The 19,243-nt window shown below is 37.0% G+C and overlaps 1 protein-coding gene and 1 pseudogene across 1 annotated transcript; both read right to left on the bottom strand.

The window, feature by feature from the left end:
* Positions 1–1,025: 1,025 nt before the first annotated feature.
* LOC140159310 (uncharacterized) lies at positions 1,026–18,662 on the bottom strand. Its single transcript, XM_072182736.1, has 8 exons — positions 18,417–18,662; positions 13,619–13,945; positions 10,849–11,052; positions 9,378–9,704; positions 7,208–7,411; positions 5,371–5,451; positions 3,629–3,716; positions 1,026–3,239 (listed from the first exon to the last, which is right to left on the bottom strand). Exons 1-8 carry the CDS (start codon positions 18,478–18,480, stop codon positions 2,945–2,947), a joined length of 1,590 nt encoding a protein of 529 aa, XP_072038837.1. The 5' UTR covers positions 18,481–18,662; the 3' UTR covers positions 1,026–2,944.
* Positions 6,117–6,235, bottom strand: LOC140159745 (small nucleolar RNA U3; annotated as a pseudogene).
* Positions 18,663–19,243: the final 581 nt, after the last annotated feature.

The following is a 19,243-nucleotide window of genomic DNA, read 5'->3' as shown; positions in this document are numbered from 1 at the left end:
CGCGTAGCTGACTTTTGCTCCGTGGAGCCAAATTGACTAATCATGATCATGTTAGAGTTTTTCATTACTCGGAGGTAAAACTGACTAATTAAGTACGACTTACTCATTACGTGAAGCGAATGTATTCATTAAGAATTTGCCAGACGAGCGTCACGTAGTTGGAAGATATCCTCGGTCACGAAAGTTATGATTCAAAAAGTAGTTTATGAAAAGTACGAACTGACTTATTATTAAGATGGACATGCACTCATAAGAAACTCATACAGTATTGTACATAACTATATAGCTAGGCAGAGTGGTGGTAAACTATGCACACAGTTCTGCGATCTGTAGTGTATCGCCGGGAGCTAATTTGTATAACTTGCGCGGTGTCCCTGCGGAATTCGACCTTCAACAAACTGCAAACCAGTTCGGATTTACTTTATATACTAGTAGTAGGCCATACACACTGTAGTTACTGTCCGTTTTCCTATACACAATACTCAGTGCGCTCACCATTGACGCGTGACCTCTACAAATAGTGTATGTTAGAAGTATAGGCCATTGCCTAGTTGACGTCACTGTGTAAAAAATAACCGGCCAATATTTAAAGTATTCTCTGAAATTCTAGAAAATATAGTTTTGTAACATGTCCTAAATTTTTAGCTAATTTAGGTGTTTGGAAATATTGGTACTTTAGTGTTTTAGGAAGGATATGTAAACGACAGATAACACCAAAAAATATGAAGAAATTATTTCTAAACCGTGTTAAGTCATTAAGCTTCTCATTTTCAAGAACGCTTGTTAACAATAAGCAGACTATTGTCTCATTTCGTAAACAAAAGCCCACAGTATTGTTACCTTGCGTTCGCTTTATAATCGTTCACCCAACTGAAACTATAATACCAGCTCATTGCTCATTGCACAGGTAAAACAGACACAAGTGCAGTGTGTATTTAACCAGAGAAGATCTGATGTAACATAGTTGAGATGTTTTCATTGAGTGTTATCTTGGTTTAATAGCTTTTAATAGGGTTTAAGTCCTTCAAAGGTCGTGGTGAGTTCTACTGTAGACATGACTGCATCATGATTATTTTAAAGTCAACAACATTCAACAATATGATCACCGTGATAGTATGAGAGTATCAGTACCGTGGGTGTCAGTGATCCTGGCCTGACACAGTAGACAAACAAACAAACAAACAAACACGCCACACACATGACACATGCATGCAAGGTAACATTGACTATACACTAATCAAACAATGGTATTTATCCTGTACAACTGGTCGTGGTTTATTTACAATCGATTCATTTAAAATCCCCATAGTAAACATTAATTTTGGCAAGAGTTTTCTCTCTCTGACGAGGATGCATCCACTGGCCCCGCGTAATGAAAAGATCTAACATGATTCGTCAATTTAGCAGCTCCACGTTGTGGCGGTTACGGCCAGCCATATATTGATCATGCGAAAATCGTAAAACATAGAATAGAACAGTGTGGCAGGCTCTCAAAATCTCAAATTGTATGCATAGCCTGAGTCGCACGGCCTATCTCGAACAAAATCACCATGCGTAGTTGTTGAAAAACGTGAGGATTCATCGTACTATCACGGCAATTTTTAACACGAAGATATAGGGATGATGACGGTGTGCATCGTCCTTAACATGATCAGTCATAGGAGCGCTAGACCTGGGAATTTCTTTGCTATATTGAAGTCCTGGCAACACTGTAGCCAGGCCGGGCACCCAGAGATATCGATACACAATTCTAGTATTAGCCTCAGATTTCACGCGTTGATTTTGAAAAATATTCAGCCGACAGTAAAAAATGGTGAAATCAAAACGGACATTCTGACAAAACTATGATATATCGCTCACGGTGATGTGCGTTAGAACGTTGGGAAAATTCCTTCATTAGCGAACTATATTACTTTGAAAAGCTAAAAGGTTGATCAAAAAAAGGCTCGCGGGCAGAGTTGAAGCCTATCAAAATCGAAAATCTTGCACTAAATGACTGAATGTCACGCCTAAGTTTAACAATAGGATTTGAAAAAAATACAGTATCAAGCATTACAGTTTTTCATGACATTTACTGAAATAAATGAAAATTATTGCCTTTCATTTGGCCGAGAAAATTAATTTTACATTGAAAAGGTGTAACTCAAAATTTTGCTAATTTCAACACCAAATTCGATCGTTTGTATTGCCTCATTAATGACTGAGTGAACGTTGTACTACAATAGGGCCATTGTTGACCATCGTTCAGAGTGTATATTTCATAGCGACATACGAGTACAACGCACACCGACATCGCCTGGCTAATAATTACTTGGTACAGCAGGGATACTAAAATAAATACCCGGGATCGATACACGTGAATTTGCTATGCACGAGTTTGATATGAGAAGAAAATCTTTGGATACCGGTGTAGAAAATGATGAATATCTCCCGTATATGATTTCGTATAAAGAAACCAAATGTGGTTCCTTGCATATATCTTGAACAGATATGATAGTCGTTGGCGTGCGCTTTGAGACAGTAGCTTGCGTCTTGAGTCAAAAACTGACAATAATTCCGCAATAATTCTGATTTATATGTGCCGAATTATATAGCGCAGTGTATAGGCCAATCGTGAAGGTTGTCTACAAGAATATGACCTATGGCCGGGCCTATGGCATACCATGCTTGACTGACACACAGCGAGGTTAGTCACCGAGCTAATCGGGGCTATTGTCAGTAGCCTTAGTCAGATGTCCTTCAGCCTATTATGCGACTGAACTATTAAGCAGGTCGATATGTATAATGGCCATGCGTGGCGGTGGATTCAATCTACCATGGCGATTTCTGCCATGAAGATATCGGGGCGATGACATTGTACGTCGATGCCAATTATTTTTAATCCATTCGAATTATTAAAAAACATGTACGCCATATGAATTAATCAAAGCTGTCAGTTGTGTAATTATTTTAATGGTTTATTTTGTTTTACATTCTTATAATAACTGCCTGAATCTGTTATCCCTTTGACCGGCGGTGGTACTGGGACACGACGTGAAGTAATGCCATCTGTTTGGTTATGCAAGACTTCTTGATATTCAGCATCCCGACTTGAAGCATTGTTGTTGCTAACAGGGTTTGTATATATTCCTTGATACTCCGTCTCTTTAATTCGTGATGCTGGATCAAGATCAAGGTACTCATCGGAATTGATGTTTTCATTCCTTTTGGTAGAATTGCTTGTATGGCTGGTTTCACGTCTGGAGGGAAGGAGGATATTTAAGAATTTTGCAATCACAATTAAAGATAAACACTAAGGTCCGTATGCACAAAAGAGTTAGTCCGGGTCTAAAGTTAGACCTGATGTAACTGGAATGGTCCTTTACTCTTATTTCCTTCGTAGAGTAGCTAGCAAATTCTCATGGTACTAAATTGTACTTAGACCAGGTCTAACTTTAGACCCGGTCCTCCTCTTTTGTGCATACGGACCTAAATGAAACATTATAGAGCTAATGCGAAATTAATTCTGTCGACATTACTACTATCGATTCCTTAAATAAATAATTCTACATCTTCTAGTTCTATGCATGTTCTGAATTAACGTAAATTTATAATATTGAATATATGGAATAATTATAACGCTATGAACCTTTTTCGAACGATGATTAATACGACGAAGATGATGATTAGAATGACTAGTCCACAACCACCTATCACTGCCCCAGCTATCGCACCTCCTGAAATAGTAGCAGAGGCAAAAATCTGATTGGAAATTAATAACAAAAACAAACAAAAAACTTCGCAGGGCGGCTATAGAATCGCGTGATAATTACTTGTGCCTAATTTTGGAAGTGTTCAGAAATTTATACTTGGGGGGGGTGGAAAAGTTGGAACCTCGGACGTCAAAAATTATTTGATCTCTAAAAAAGAGTGGATTTTTTTTGGATCCCCTTTTTATGGACTAAAATTGTTTGATCCCCCCTTCATGTCCTAAAAAAACATCATTAACAGTGGCATAGATTTCTTTTTGACATTATGGTTCGAGAAAATTTCTTGAAGAATGAAGTCTAGTGAATCCAGCACTTTTCGCCAAAAAAAATTGCCATATTGCAGCTAGACTGGTGAAATACAGTACAAAACTGGAATTAATTTGCGTGAAGCGCGCAAAAAATGTTGCCATATTGAAGCTAAACTGGTGAAATATAGTACAAAACTGGAATTAATTTGCGCGTAGCACAAACAAAATCTGGCACTTTTTATTTTAAAATGACCAAATATGGGGTTAATTTTGGTTAGAAACCCGTATACAGGCGTCAACATTGGGGGATGATTGTATGGACTTTTCTAAACATTAAATTGCACTACCTTTCTAAGCATGTTAAAATAATAAAACTAAGGAAGTTGATGGCTCTTTGATGGCATTTAAGAATTAAACATATGAAGAAGGCTTGGAATTTGACATTGGTGTTTAGGATTAAACGTAAAATGTTTAGAAACGCGGGACAATTTAGCGTTTTTAAAGTCTACCAAATGTGGAAGAAAATTAATGAAATTCTTAATACAATCTAGCCAAGGGTCAATAGAGTACATTTGATGCATTTTCTAGAAATTAGGAAATGCTTTGAGCATGTTTTAAACAGATTAATTGAGTGGGGTAAAGTACACTGATCAATATGCCTTTTGTTTGAGCAAATCGGACATACGGTTTCCATAATACATCAATTTGTATGTTCTTTGTATCCTATTGTTTTGTCAATAATCAATATAGTTAATGAGCTAAAAGGACTGCAAAGGCTCATTAATATGTAATTTTGCCAATATTTTGCTAAAATCAATGCATAAATATTCAGGTACTTTTATTTTGCATACTTTTGCCCTGAAACTTGGTCAAAATGTTTCTAATGTATTATATAGTGAAGCCGCCCTCTAATTTGCATATTTGCATAATTAATGAGCTAATTTGCATAAATGCTAATTAATTATACAAATATGTAAATTAGGGGGCGGATTCATTATAAAATACATTAGAACACATTAGGAACACTTTGACCAAGTTTCAAGGCAAAAGTGTGCAAAATAAAAGTACCCTGAACACTTATGCATGGATTTTTAGCAAAATATTGGCAAAAATTATATGTTAATGAACTTCTCCAGTCATTTTAGCTCATTAACTATATTGATTATTGATAAAAACAATAAGATATAAAGAAAATATAAATTGATATATTTTGAAAACCGTATGTCCGATCTGCTTCAAACTAAAGGCATATTGATAAGTGTGCTTTGCTCTACTCAACTAATCTGTTTAAAACATGTTTAGAGCACTTTCATAATGGGTCCAATACCACCTTAATTTTACAGGTGCAGATTATGCAAATCAATCAGACGTACCCGAACCATTGTTAGCCATATTAATGCCATAGCTTGTTGCCAGCAATGTCTGTTCTTCGGTCGTTGTGACTGTGAGGGCAGCTGTAAGGAAATACAACAACTTTAGCAAAGCCACTCAAATAAACTAACACCGAAATAAAACTGAAATCAATTGAACACTAAAATAATATCTCACAATTAAGGTCATTTCCACAGAATACGTGATTGAGCGATAACGTAAAGTACAAAATTAATCCATGGCTATATGCTTCCTGAAAGTACATTTGTTTGAAGTTTTTTATTTCATTAATTTTTATTTACATACACTGCAAAATTCCTGGCGGCAGAGTGACTACATCGCACTGGATCTCTGCAGTCACCACCGCCGTCACGCCATAATAACTTACCTTATGGTGGCCGACGGAGTCACTACAGAAGAGTGCCCAGATAGCATGGCAATGGTGGCCCAATGAAGGGCCAATGTTTGAGTTCAATTGGCCCAACATTGGCTGACAGTATTGGGCCAATCATGTTTTGCTCATGGGCCCAAGGTTGGCTCAATATTGGGCTTGGGCCAATGTTGGCCCCAGCTTGGCCCAAACCTTGTCACAGTTATTGAACCAACATTGGGCCTGTACCTATTTCTCATTGGCAAACAATTGGCTGCCAATGTTTTAACAATATGTAATTTTAGTATTGGGCCAATATTGATGCAATGGATTACTTTAATTATTGGCTCGGGAAAAGACGATATGTATCATCTCTTGCCCGCTTCGCGGTAAGAGAGTAACTATACGACTCATCACCGTGGTGTTGAATAGCCATCAAGAGTATTTGATAGCATGGTGACACGTACTTTAGAAATTATCTTTAAAAGTATGGTCTTAGAATTGAAATTGCCGAAAATTCATGTGTATTTTCTTTAAAATAAATAATCCGTGGTGTTAAATAGCGTTTGCCCTGCGTTTTATCATCCGTGGTTTTGTTTCCTATTATTTCAACTTAGTATAATATTTAGGATTTAAATAAGGTCTTCCAAACACTAGTACTCATCACAATAATTATTTGTTACCATATTGTTACCCAATTTGTTACCGAAATTGGTGTGATAACCTATATTGGCTGCCAACATGATGCCAATGTAAAAATTGCCAATTGAAAGCCAAGATTGGTCCAATATTATATACTGATCAAACGATATATAAAAGGCCAACATTAAACCAATGATTGGTTTATTATTGGCCAGAGATCAGCTGCCAATGAATGGTGAGCCAATATTGGCCTAATATTATATACTGATGTAATGCCGATGCAACTTTTTGCCAATATTGGCCCAATAAGTATATGTTATCTGGGTGACTACATCGGAAACAAGGCAGTAGCGTACTGTGCAGCAGTGTCATCACGCAGTGACTACAACTGCTGGCCTCCGATGTGTTACCTCTCGATGCCGCATCGGCGACTCATGATGTACACCACTGACTAGATTCCGACAGTGGTCCACATCTTGTAGTCACATCAAAGTGACTTCCGTAGCCAGCGCCTATGCGCTGCCTGCTCGGTACCCAGTCGGTCAACTTCAAGGTGACTACGCCACCAAAAGGTCGTTGACCGTACCTTGTTATGAGTTCGAGCACTCCGGGTACGCGCGCTTATACGCGCTGATGATGGTAAATACGCATATCATGCTTGTTTACTGCTTGTTATATACGCTCATGAATGGAATGAGGGATAACAAATTCAGGCAGTTAGTATAAGAATGTAAAACAAAATAAACCATTGAAATAATTACACAACTGACAGTTTTGATTAATTCATATGGCGTACCTGTTTTTAATAATTCGAATTGATCACATACCTGAAGATCTTGGTGTACATATCGGAAGTTCTCTTTCCCATCTTGTATCGGTAATGGAATCGTCAAATATACATTGTACTGAAGGTGGTCCTTCCAGAGTGTATTCACGTAGACATTTAAATGTTATAAAATTTTGCACTGACACGAAGTCTTCAGAATTCAGAAAAGTATGTATTTCTGGAAGCTGGCATCGAATTAGAGACACTGGAAAAGATAACATAAAATAAATGCAAATACTACCAACAATGTCAATAGACTATGTTAACTTCCCGACAGTTACTTCCTTGTATATTTACGGAGTAAACAGAGAAAAGAAAAAGAAAGCAAGGGAAGAGATAGGGGGATAAAAATGTGAAATTTCTTATTGCCTCGTCGCGTCTTCAAGTCCTGTATAAAACGCTGGTTTAGTTCCCTAAATATATTCAAATTAAGTATACAATGTGGGCCAAAAACAACTTTACCTAATTTCAGAGGGTGGTTGCACGAATTATAGAAGAGCTATTCATGACAATGTTACATATTCTAAATGTATATCTTTCTAAGAGTATGTGATGAAGAAATAAAAGCAAAAGAAGCTAAATTAACAAAATTATGCTAGTTTTACATAGGCCATAGGCCTATGCATTAGGCATACATGTAATATAAACACGTTTGGCTTGTCTTTGAAAAGTGATGATTGTTTTACATGCATGAAAGAAATACAATCGATTTAAATACCCATGGCATTTAATTGTCATGTACTCGAACTTCACTCTTGTCATTGACCAACAATTAGCATAAAAATTACACAATTATAAATAAAATAAATAAATAAAGTAATTTATAAAGCGCATTATGCCAGGCCTCAATGCGCTGAACAGAGAACTAAACTTACAATACATTATGCAAAAACTACAAAAGTACATATTCTATTAGGCATAATACAACCAATACAAATAATTATAGTAAACACATTTAAAAACATTATAAAGCAATTACACTTGAATAGAGAAACAGTATAGCATATCATATAATGAACAAAAGCATGATAATCATAAACAACACACTAAAATCCAAATCACTACTCGAATCCCCAGGAAATTTGAAACCGACAGAAATACAAAGGTTTCATCTGGCGCAAGTTTTGAATTTTAAATAGGTCTTCGTGCATATTGAGACTGTGTGGCTTATTTCGAAATAGGTTTGCAAGGTGTCAAGATAAGGCAATTCACAACACAAGAGAGGACTTTTATATTTTTGGAAGTACTGCGTCAATTTCGGATTCGTTTCCCGAACGTTAGAGTCCCGCCAAAACTACCATAACTCTACACATGAACAACTTTCACAACCTCGGGAGTGTGATGAATAGATGCAAAGCACGAAGCGGACGTCCAAGAACTGACCGTTCAGCTGCAAATATTGCAGCGGTTCAAAGGGAACTTGCAGCTCACCCCAGAGTCAGATGTCGACGCAACAATTTGCCGGCCGAACATACCACGAACGTAAAAAGTATAAACTTTCTTGTAGATAACATTTGACAAAAAAATTGAGGTCTGAGGTTACAATTACTTTTGCGCATATTTGAAGAGAATTGTTTTTATATCTTTGCAGCATGATAGCTGCATATCATGACGAAATACCGTAGCTTGAAATTTAAATTGTTTATGTTTGACTTATTTGATTGTGTTATATAAAATTGCTGAACAAATTTGTGTGTATACTGGTGAGTGGTTCTCATTCTCTATCGAACTCGGTATTGCAAGTGATGCGACGCGACAGCTAGTATAGGCCTTCGCGTGGACAAAGTTAACTTTGACCCTTTGATTAAAACTAGGGTAACGTTTTTAATTTAATACATTTTTGGCTAGTTTTTTCACCAAATACTCTTAAGAAGATGTTCTTTACGAATATGTGAAAACAATTTGAAGCAGACTTTTCAATTTTGATATATGAACCTTTTTAATTGGGTAAAGTTGTTTTTGGCCCACCCTGTATAGATTTATAAAAGTAAAATGGAAAGGTTTAATGTGGCCTCGTGGTATTTACTATCCCACTTATATGCAGTCAATATTAGTACATTTGTATGCTATCTTTATCTAGCCGTTAAAGCCGTTAATTCCAACAGAATATTTATTATTAATGTGAAAAATATTAATGGTTGAATCGTGGCCTATAATTATATGACACTTACGATTATATACAGCTATTTTGAAATCATCTCCACATGCCTGATTTTCATTACCAACACATGGTTCTTTTCTACATTCCTCATCAGGGCGTTTACCCAGACCACCTTGGTCATAATCTGCATCTGCAGTACCACAGTAACACTGGTTACCAGTTTCCACCCCAGCATACTGGATGTCATCCTGGAGATCCACACAATGATTGATACATCTGCCAATTGTCATGTCAGGAGACTGGAGTCTTCCAAGTGGTAACACTCGAAGATTTGCGTTAATTGGACCGGATGGTGCAATATAGGCGTCATAAAAGCAGCCAAGGTAGGCATCATCATCTGTAATTTATTATCGACATCTACAAATTAACTGTATACAATAATACTACAATTCTCTTTACCGTGCAATAGTTTCCATCGTAAGGAGAAAAGCAAGCACGTCTGTGAGGTTCTCACCCTGGTTTGCACCTAGTAGGTATCAATCCCATATGACTCTCAGAAGACAACCAAAATTTGAGTCTTTTAGATGTAGGACCAACAGTTTTCAATATAGTCCCCTACCCTTTCTCACCAACCTCCTAAAAGCAATTTAGGTGTTTTTTTCTTGCCAGTCATTTTTTGATACTGTTCCAAATCCAGTCAAGTGCAATTCTAATGTGTTTTTATTTATTTTCATGTTTTTAATGTTTGAATGTTTTAATTATAATGTATGTATTTTTCATAATGCTATTTTTAATGTAAATGTCATGCGATTCAGCCGTTGGCTGCTGTGTGATTTTTAATAAATATACAATAGAATATACAATTTAAAAAAATCAAGTCGGGGTTTCATACTCATGGAATTCAGTCAAGGTCAAACAAAATATGAGAGTCTTTAAGGCTACTCTTGAAGTAATCTACAGTTTAAGATTGTCTGATCTAGAGAGGGAGAGTATTCCAGATGCAAGAAGCGGCATTACTGAAAGCAGCACCACCAGCAAGAGAGTGAGTTCTGGAGGCCGGAAATACTGGACCAGTAGCAAATATGGAGTTACCTCCAAGGTTCTTATACCTGGCAACATAAGCATCGAAAGAAATCTCTGGGGCAACCCACGGGGAAACCTCGTAAAGATGAGCTAAGATTACATCAAGCTCTTAAATAGACAGGACATCAAAACTCCATCCATGATGGAGCAATATGGAAGATCATCACGGGAGTCCGACCTTCAGAAACATCATAAGCAGCAAGCAGATAAACTATTTAATTAACTTTTTTAATGATTTTTTCCAAAGTTAAGAGAGGTGAAAAATATAATTTGTAAATTGTAACCGTGTGTTTATATGCAACATAAATTATTAACCATTTTCTTCTTAGGGAAGAGGGGGGTGAAACAGAATGCAAAAGTTATGGAATCGATTAATTCTTCGACTTGGTGAAACGAAATAATTATGCAAATTTCAGAAATTTCAGTTTTCTATTTCATTAATTATTATTATCACATACCTGAAGATCTTGGTGTACATATCGGAAGTTCTCTTTCCCATCTTGTATCGGTAATGGAATCGTCAAATATACATTGTACTGAAGGTGTTCCTACCAGAGTATATTCACGTAGGCATTTAAATGTTATCAAATTCTGCACTGATACAAAGTCTTCAGAATTCAAAAAAGTATGCATTTCTGGAAGCTGGCATCGAATTACAGACACTGGAAAAAATATATAAAAATCAATGCAAATACTACCAACAATGTCAATAGACTTGGTTAACTTCACGGCAGCTACTTCCTTGTATATTTTCGGAGTAAACAGAGAAAAGAAAAAGAAGACAAGCTAAAAGATGGGGGAATCAAAATGTGAAATTTCTGTGTAATGCGCTGGTTTAGTTCCCTAAATATATCCAAGTTAAGTAGATTTGTAAAAGTAAAATGGAAAGCTTTAAAGGGCAGGTCTATTGCAAAAACAACATCATATCATTGGCAAGCTAATATTATGATGACAATGAAAATGACTCCTTTTTTGAGAAAATAAGACGTTTAAAATTGATATTCCGGAAAAACCAACTTAAGCGGTGAGTTCCTTCGAACGAGACAGATTTGGCCTAGAAAAACGGTGACGTCATGAAATGAGATGGGTCTATTGCCATTTGGTCTAATACTATTTCGTCTCATTCCCGTTTAGTCTATATTCAATTGGTCTATTAGCAGAAAGGCTAATTGCCACGTAGTCTAATAATTATACAGTCTAATGTCCATTTAGTCTAATATTGTTTGGTCTAATAACCGGTATGTCTACTAACCATATAGTCTAATAACCATTTGGTCTAATATTTCTTTAATAACCATTTGGTCTAATACCCATTTGGTCTAATAACCGTTAGGTCTAATACTCGTATGGTCTAATAACCAGTTTAATACCATTTCGTCTATTTATTAATAAACTAAATGCTTGTAAGACTAAATGGTTTGTAGACCAAATGAGTATTAGACCAAATGGCTATTAGACCTATTGGTTATAGACCAAATGGGTATTAGACTAAATGGTTGTTAGACTAAATGGTTTTAGACTTATTGGTTATTAGACTAAATGGTTATCGGACCAAATGGTTATCGGACCAAATGGTTATCGGACCAAATGGTTAAAGGACCAAATGATTATTAGACGTAATGGATATAGACGAAATGGGTTTAGACGAAATGGGTGTAGACGAAATGGATATTAGACCAAATGGCATTAGACCAAATGGCAAATCCCGATGAGATGTGCCCGCTGTGAGAAAAGAGACTATAAACGCTCTCAATGGACAGAACGTATACTGTTGTTGTTCACAGAAAAAAATTAAGTATTACAAATTTAATGGTTTTTAAACATGGATAAAATCAACCGCTTCTTTTTTTATATATTAGACAATTGTGATATTGCAATTCATATGTATATCAATATCATGCAAAATATTAGGCCTAAAAATATATACATAATTTGAGCTTAGAATTTCATCTGAGACTAGCATATAAACCGTGTGAAGTCCACAAACTCATGTATCTGATTTCCCTGTATATTGCAATGCTAAAGTTTCAGTTGGATGAAATATTACAAAGCAAACGCATAGTAACAATACTATGTGGGTTTTGTTCCCGAAATGAGATCAATAGTGTGCATATTGTTATGCAGCATTGTTATGGCAAGTGGTAGTACAACTAATTGAATACATGAATACAAAAGCCACCTAAGTCCATGCGAAGTTATTTTGAAAGAAAAACCTATGTATCATTTTAATTCCTTCAGTTAGATTTACCTGGTCAATATGGTAAGTTTTACGTGCAAATGAGTGGATTAACCTGTATTAGGTATGACGATTAGCATTTCAGGGACTTCGTGGGGTTCATTTTAAATTTTGGACTTTTTTGTGGTTTTTTGAATCATATACAAAGACAACAATGTTAGAATGAGATTACCACTAGTAAGATAATACAAAATAAAACACACAGGTATGTATAATGTTGATAAGCATTCTGCCATGTAATATAAACCACACACTTTCCTTTATTAAACCCATTTTTTGTTCAAAAGTTATTCTCCAGCAATGAATGTGTTACAAGTGGACTTTTATACATACTGGATTTCAATCAATGTGTTACAAGACTCAAATCATGGAATTGGGTGATTCTTTCATACATGCTATTTTTCACATGCCCAATAGACACACAGGATGAATTTGAGTTGTTCTTTCATGCATATAACAGGCCTATGTATAGCAACAATTTCCCATGCTTAACTCAATTTGGCCAAAGTATGGACTTAGGTGGCTTTTGTATTCATATATTCAATTGTTGTTAATGTCAAACTTGTCAAAGTGATTGTGATTGTATGATGAGAGCACGATAAAGTGCCCGCTTCATTTACCTACGTCATCAGCCAAACGGGGGAGAACACGTACGCTTCAAACGGGGGAAGAACACGTACGAGGCTGAACTTTACCCACACAATTTCTCCTTTTTCAGGAGAAATACGCACAAAAATATTGCAACAAGTGTCAACTTGTAATGTAATAATTATTCTCTCTGAATAGAGATAACTTTGTTTTTGCAATAGACCTGCCCTTTAATGTGGCCTCATGGTATTTACTATCCCACTTATAGGCAGTCAATATTGGTACATTTGTATGCTATTTTCATCTAGCTGTTATGGATGGGAATGTAATTACAACAGAATATTTATCATTAATGTGAAAAATATTAATGGTTGAATCGTGGGCTATAATTATATGACACTTACGATTATATACAGCTATTTTGAAATCATCTCCACATGCCTGATTTTCATTACCAACACATGGTTCTTTTCTACATTCCTCATCAGGGCGTTTACCCAGACCACCTTGGTCATAATCTGCATCTGCAGTACCACAGTAACACTCGTTACCAGTTTCCACTCCTGCATACTGGATGTCATCCTGTAAATCCACACAATGGTTGATACATCTGCCAATTGTCATGTCAGGAGACTGGAGTCTTGCAAGTGCTAACACTCGAAGATGTGGGTCAGGTGTGTTAGTCAATGCATTATAGCCGTCATAAAAGCATCCAAGGTAGGCATCGTCATCTGTAATTTATTATTGACATATTATGCAAATCAACTATTATAAATACGACAATTCTCTTTACTGTGCAATAGTTTCCACTGTAAAAAAGGAGAAGAAGAACAAACACCAATAAGATAGAAGAACCCTGGAGGTTTTAATTAGCGATCATTTATCAAAATAATGATTTATCCTTTCAACCAAACTAAACTAAACCTTTCGAAGTTCATTCTTTATGATTCATTCATTCATTTATATCCACCATTCACAAAATATTCATATCCACACAATATCAAAATAGGCACTACGGTGTTAATACATTAACTATTATATGATACCTGAATTGATTCTTGTCATTTGATCGGCGGATTATGTGTCACGTGACATTGAATATTTGTCCCATTTCATTGAAAAATAGTACATTGTATAGTTTACGTCCCTCATCGTGCAATTTTGTTCCATTTGCCGTCCATTTTTAGTTCATTCATTTCAGTCCATTGAACGCCTCCACCATTTGTTGGAACAATATGGCGTATTAAGTAGGAAACATGAACGTTGTCGCTGGATATGAGATTGTCGAGTACGATTCCCGGATATGATTGTGAGTTTCAAGACAAACACTTTCTGGTGACGCAACCGATGCCGCATCTTTACACGAAACTTTGTTTGTTTATCAACATCGTGGCGGGAGTAACAGGCTGATTTGAGCGAAAGTTTGGACAATACTCAGCCTGAAGCTTCAAATATCAAGAAACAAATTCAGTTCGCCATCAACTGTTTTGAGGCATATGCCATCTTTGCTGAGACTTCTTTAGCTGCCGTTGAATCGTTGTCAGATGAAGAGCTTGACCAATTTCTATCGTGTTTTCTCGCCGGACTGAGAAAAGCAGACAGAAACGTGTACACTAACGTGCTAAGAAGCCTACAATGTAACCTACTCATCAGTTTGACCAAACAGCATCTGAAGTACAGCTACATACACAGATGTACGTATAAAACCGCAAAATAATTGTGTATAATTTTACCTATTGGCAGGGGTGCTAAGAGTCCGCCCGATGATTGGTTGGCATCTCAACAGGTACATCCAGATATAGATCAAAGGAAGATAATCAGGATCAGCGTAAGTAGCTGGAAGTCGACAAAATGCCAAAATGTAACAAAAGCCACAGCTGAGCAGGCTTCAAATGCAAGGAGCCGCACTGTGACAATTAAGCCAATAGTAGCAAAACAGCCAACTCTAACAAAGACTGATGTCGAGGAACCTACAAAGAAAAGGAGCTCCAGTGGTATTAATGTAGGATCTTGGAATGCCAGGACGCTACATGTATAATGACGCAAGGTCACTAGGAAATCCGCCTTGATGAAGTTAGAAGATTTTGTCTTGACATCCTTGGACTTGTAGGAAAGAAATGATGGCAAGGAGTTGGGCTTCTGATGTCACAGCCACTTTTTAAATGCCTGGTCAGCTATCAATCTGTCTCTCCTAGAATCATAAAAGCAAACTTTAAAATGAAGGAAGGAATTTATTGTTTGTTTACGCCCTCACATCTACACACAGCGATGCAGATAGTGATGAATTTTATGATGGGCTGGAACACCACCTTCAGAAGTCAATAAGAAGGAGAAACTCTTCTTGATGGGGGATTTCAACGCCAAAATAGTCTCTGACAATAATGTATGGACCCCCACAATGGGCAAGTATGGTATTGGAAATATGAAAAGCAGAAGGGAGAAACTATTGGAATTATGCATGATCCACAAGTTGACAGACTGTAACACCCACTTCCATCATGAAGAATGTTGAAAGATAACTTCACCTTGTGGGAAAAACAAAAACATGATTGACATCATTATAACTCAACATGTGGGCTCAGATCACAATCTAGTGATCGTGGTTTCAGTACCGGTCAGAACCAAACGCTTGAAAACAACTTCAAAATGCTATGACGTCAGTAGGCTTACCAATCCCCTGATTGCACAAGAGTTCAGAGCCAATATTGGTGGTAATTTTGAACCCCTGCTTCAACTGGAGGATATTGATGTAGAAGACCTGTGGGCTAAATTCAGGGACACCATAAACAAAACCACAAAAGAATCAGTTGGTATTAGGAAGGCTCGCCAAGTGTAGGGATTGCCGGAAGAAGTCAGGAAAATGTGCCACTTGAGAAGTAAAGCCAGAGTATTGATGTTAAACAACCCAAGCTCCAAATAAGAACGGTTATCGGAAGCTGAACAAAGGGGTCAAATATCAAGTGAAGCAGTGATAAAGAAAGCTTCTTATTCAAGAAATTGAAGAAGCCAATACAAAGAACATAAGCCACGATCTCTTTAAGAAAGTTACAAAGCTAGTAGCAGGCGATAAAGCCAATGTTCTGCAGCCGAAGCCCCAGAGGAAGTAATGAAGTACTGGGAGGAATACTTAAGTAAACATCTGATTATAGAATTCCCCAGAGATTGTAATATACTGAACTCCGTACCAGAGCCTGTCAACCCCGCTACATCAAGTTTGTCCTTTTCTTTAAATGAAGGTTATGGTTAAGAGGCCATCAAGAAGTTTCAAATAACAAAGCTTGTAGTTGGGATAAGATATCAGCTGAAGCGTTGAAAGCAGGAGGACTCAAGTTAGAACAAATGTTGCTGGAGATCATCAACACAGCCTGGGCTAAAGGAAAGATTCCCCAAGACTGGAGTAAAGGTCTAATAACCCTGTGTACAAAAAGGGCGACAAACTGGACACAGCCAACTACAGAGCTATTACTCTCCTGTCAATCTCGGGAAAAAATTTCTGTGGGATGGTTCTTAACAGAATACAACAGACTGTGAATAATCATTTGAGAGAGGAACAATGTGGGTACAGAAGTTCCAGAGGCACTTCAGATGCGGTATTACAGTCCGCCAAATCTGCGAAAAGGCCAAAGAAAGACGCATACCAATACACTGGAACTTCGTAGACTTCAAAGGCCCTTTGAAAATATCTGCGATCAGTTGGATTAGACAACAAACTGGTGAACCTCATTGCAAGAATGTACGAGCAAATCAAATGTTCAGTCGTGGTAAATGCAAATATCACTGACTGGTTTGAAGTCTTAGTTCGTGTGAGACAGGGCTGTCTTCTATTTATTCTATATATGTCTCTTCAATCTATATCTGGACATTTCAAATCTAGGCTGTGTGCATATGGCTGACATGTGCATTAACAACATCCGGTATACAGATGACACCACACTTATGGATATGGATTTTTAGAACCTGCAGATCTCCACTAATGAATTGGAAAAAGCATGCAGCAACTGGAGAATGAAAATTAACCCGACAAAATGCAAGGTCATGTCTGACGAACAAAATCCCCATTGAAAAAGTAAATAACTTTGTCTCTCTGTGTAGTATTGTGCCCTCAGTAGAAGAGAATATTAAATACCATCTAGTCTAACCATGACATCACCAGATCTCTAAAAGTAAGGATCTACAGAATCCTGGGCATTACGTCAATCCAATCGCCACAGACTGGATGTCATTGAAATGTGATGCCTTAGGGCAATGCTTGCTTGGAATTTCCACCCTTCACAAAATCCGCAGTAGTTCCATCAGACAAGAGTCACAACATTACAAGCTCCATCAATGATGTTATTTGCCGGAGACGTTTGAAATGGGCGAGGCATATCTTCAGGATGCCTCAACATCGGCTTCCTCAACAAGCCTACATAAATGACTTCAGCAAAAAAAGACCGCCAAGGACCAAATACAGAGAGACAAGGAAATTACCCCACAGGAAGCAGAATCACAAGCAGTGGACCGAGCTAAATGAAGGAGACTTACTCAGCATGGGGCAAGGGGACACAACATCCTGTGCAGCTAAGTTAAGTAAGTAAGTCAAATTCAGCATGCGTTTGTTTTTAAGGTTGTGTTCTTGCGCCAACAATCTTCAGCATGATGTTCTCTCCCATGCCTCACGATGCCTTTAGCAACCACACTCCTGGAAATAGTGTTGTTGCTGAAGGCATCGACACTACTGGAGCTAGTCTCAACTATCGGTTTGATGGGAATTTATTCAACTTGAGTAGACTTCAGGCAAAGACCAAAACAAAGGAGGTAACAGCTCATGACTTCCTGTTTACCGACGATTGTGTGTTAGCTGCTGGCTCACACACTGACATGCAGCACAACATGGAACTTGAGACCGACGTTATGTATCAACCCGCTCCAGGAAAACCAAATGTGGAGCCATAGACTACAACTTGTCAGTTGTTCAAAACTTCACCTCTTGGTAGTACCATGTCGCGTGTTGTCTACATCGATGCCGAAATCAATAGCAGAATTGTCAAAACTCGTGTTTTTTATACGTTTCTTGTAGTAACCTTAAAATAATATAATCATTTATTTAAAAATACTGTTTTTTCTACAGCTTATTTTTGACACTATAAAAAATAGCCAGCAATCCTCCGGGAACAGCAAATTCTAATTAATTCAGCTACATAACTAAATAATTTCACTTACCTGTGTATGCCCACTTAAACAATATCACCATCAATATGTACACTCTCATGTCGCGTGTAAACATTGCTCAAGAACACAAACTTTTCCACTGTAGTAATATTTCACGCTATTATGGATTGTCGTCGTTACTGTCAGTGAAAACATAAATCGTGACTATTTAGCTAAATGTACTTCCTCAAAGTATGTGTGGAAACAACCGTGGCTTTTTCAATATTTCTGAAGTTGTTTTGTGAAAAAGGTCACGTTCCAACATTGAACTGGAAACAAAATAGGTCAGACAGAAGTTGTTTCTTTGTCTTTGTCATGACTGTATGTTTAACGTAATGGAAAGAATTAGGTAACAACCGTGGCTGTATTTAAGGAAATCAGTTGTTTTTATTTAGAAACAACAAATAATGTTTATATAGCTCTATATTACGAGGTTTGTTCGAGTTACTTTATGTAACATTCTGTTTGGAGGTTTGATTTAAAACATTCTGATATAATTCATGTAATTTAGTTGTCAGTTTCATAACATCGAGGCTCTACAAACATGACAAAACAAAACTGTTATTATAACTTCAACTCACAATCAACTTCAGTTATTTTATTATTTAAAAAAAACTAACGTCGAATTACAACAAATGGACAGAATATGAGGAAATTGCTGCAAGACTAGTAAGGCCAGAAGAATGCCGTACCTAAATTAGAATAAATCTTACAGAACACGCTTCTCAAGTGATCCGACAGTCACTAATGCTTGGAATGAGACTTGGAATAAACATGAAATATGACTTGCAGTACAGGACACTACTGGAGAGATTAGGCTAGGATAACAGGCTTCAAAG

The sequence above is a fragment of the Amphiura filiformis genome, chromosome 8 (assembly GCF_039555335.1).
Source record: "Amphiura filiformis chromosome 8, Afil_fr2py, whole genome shotgun sequence".
Lineage (NCBI taxonomy): Eukaryota > Metazoa > Echinodermata > Ophiuroidea > Amphilepidida > Amphiuridae > Amphiura > Amphiura filiformis.
This window is presented reverse-complemented; position numbering and strand designations above follow the sequence as displayed.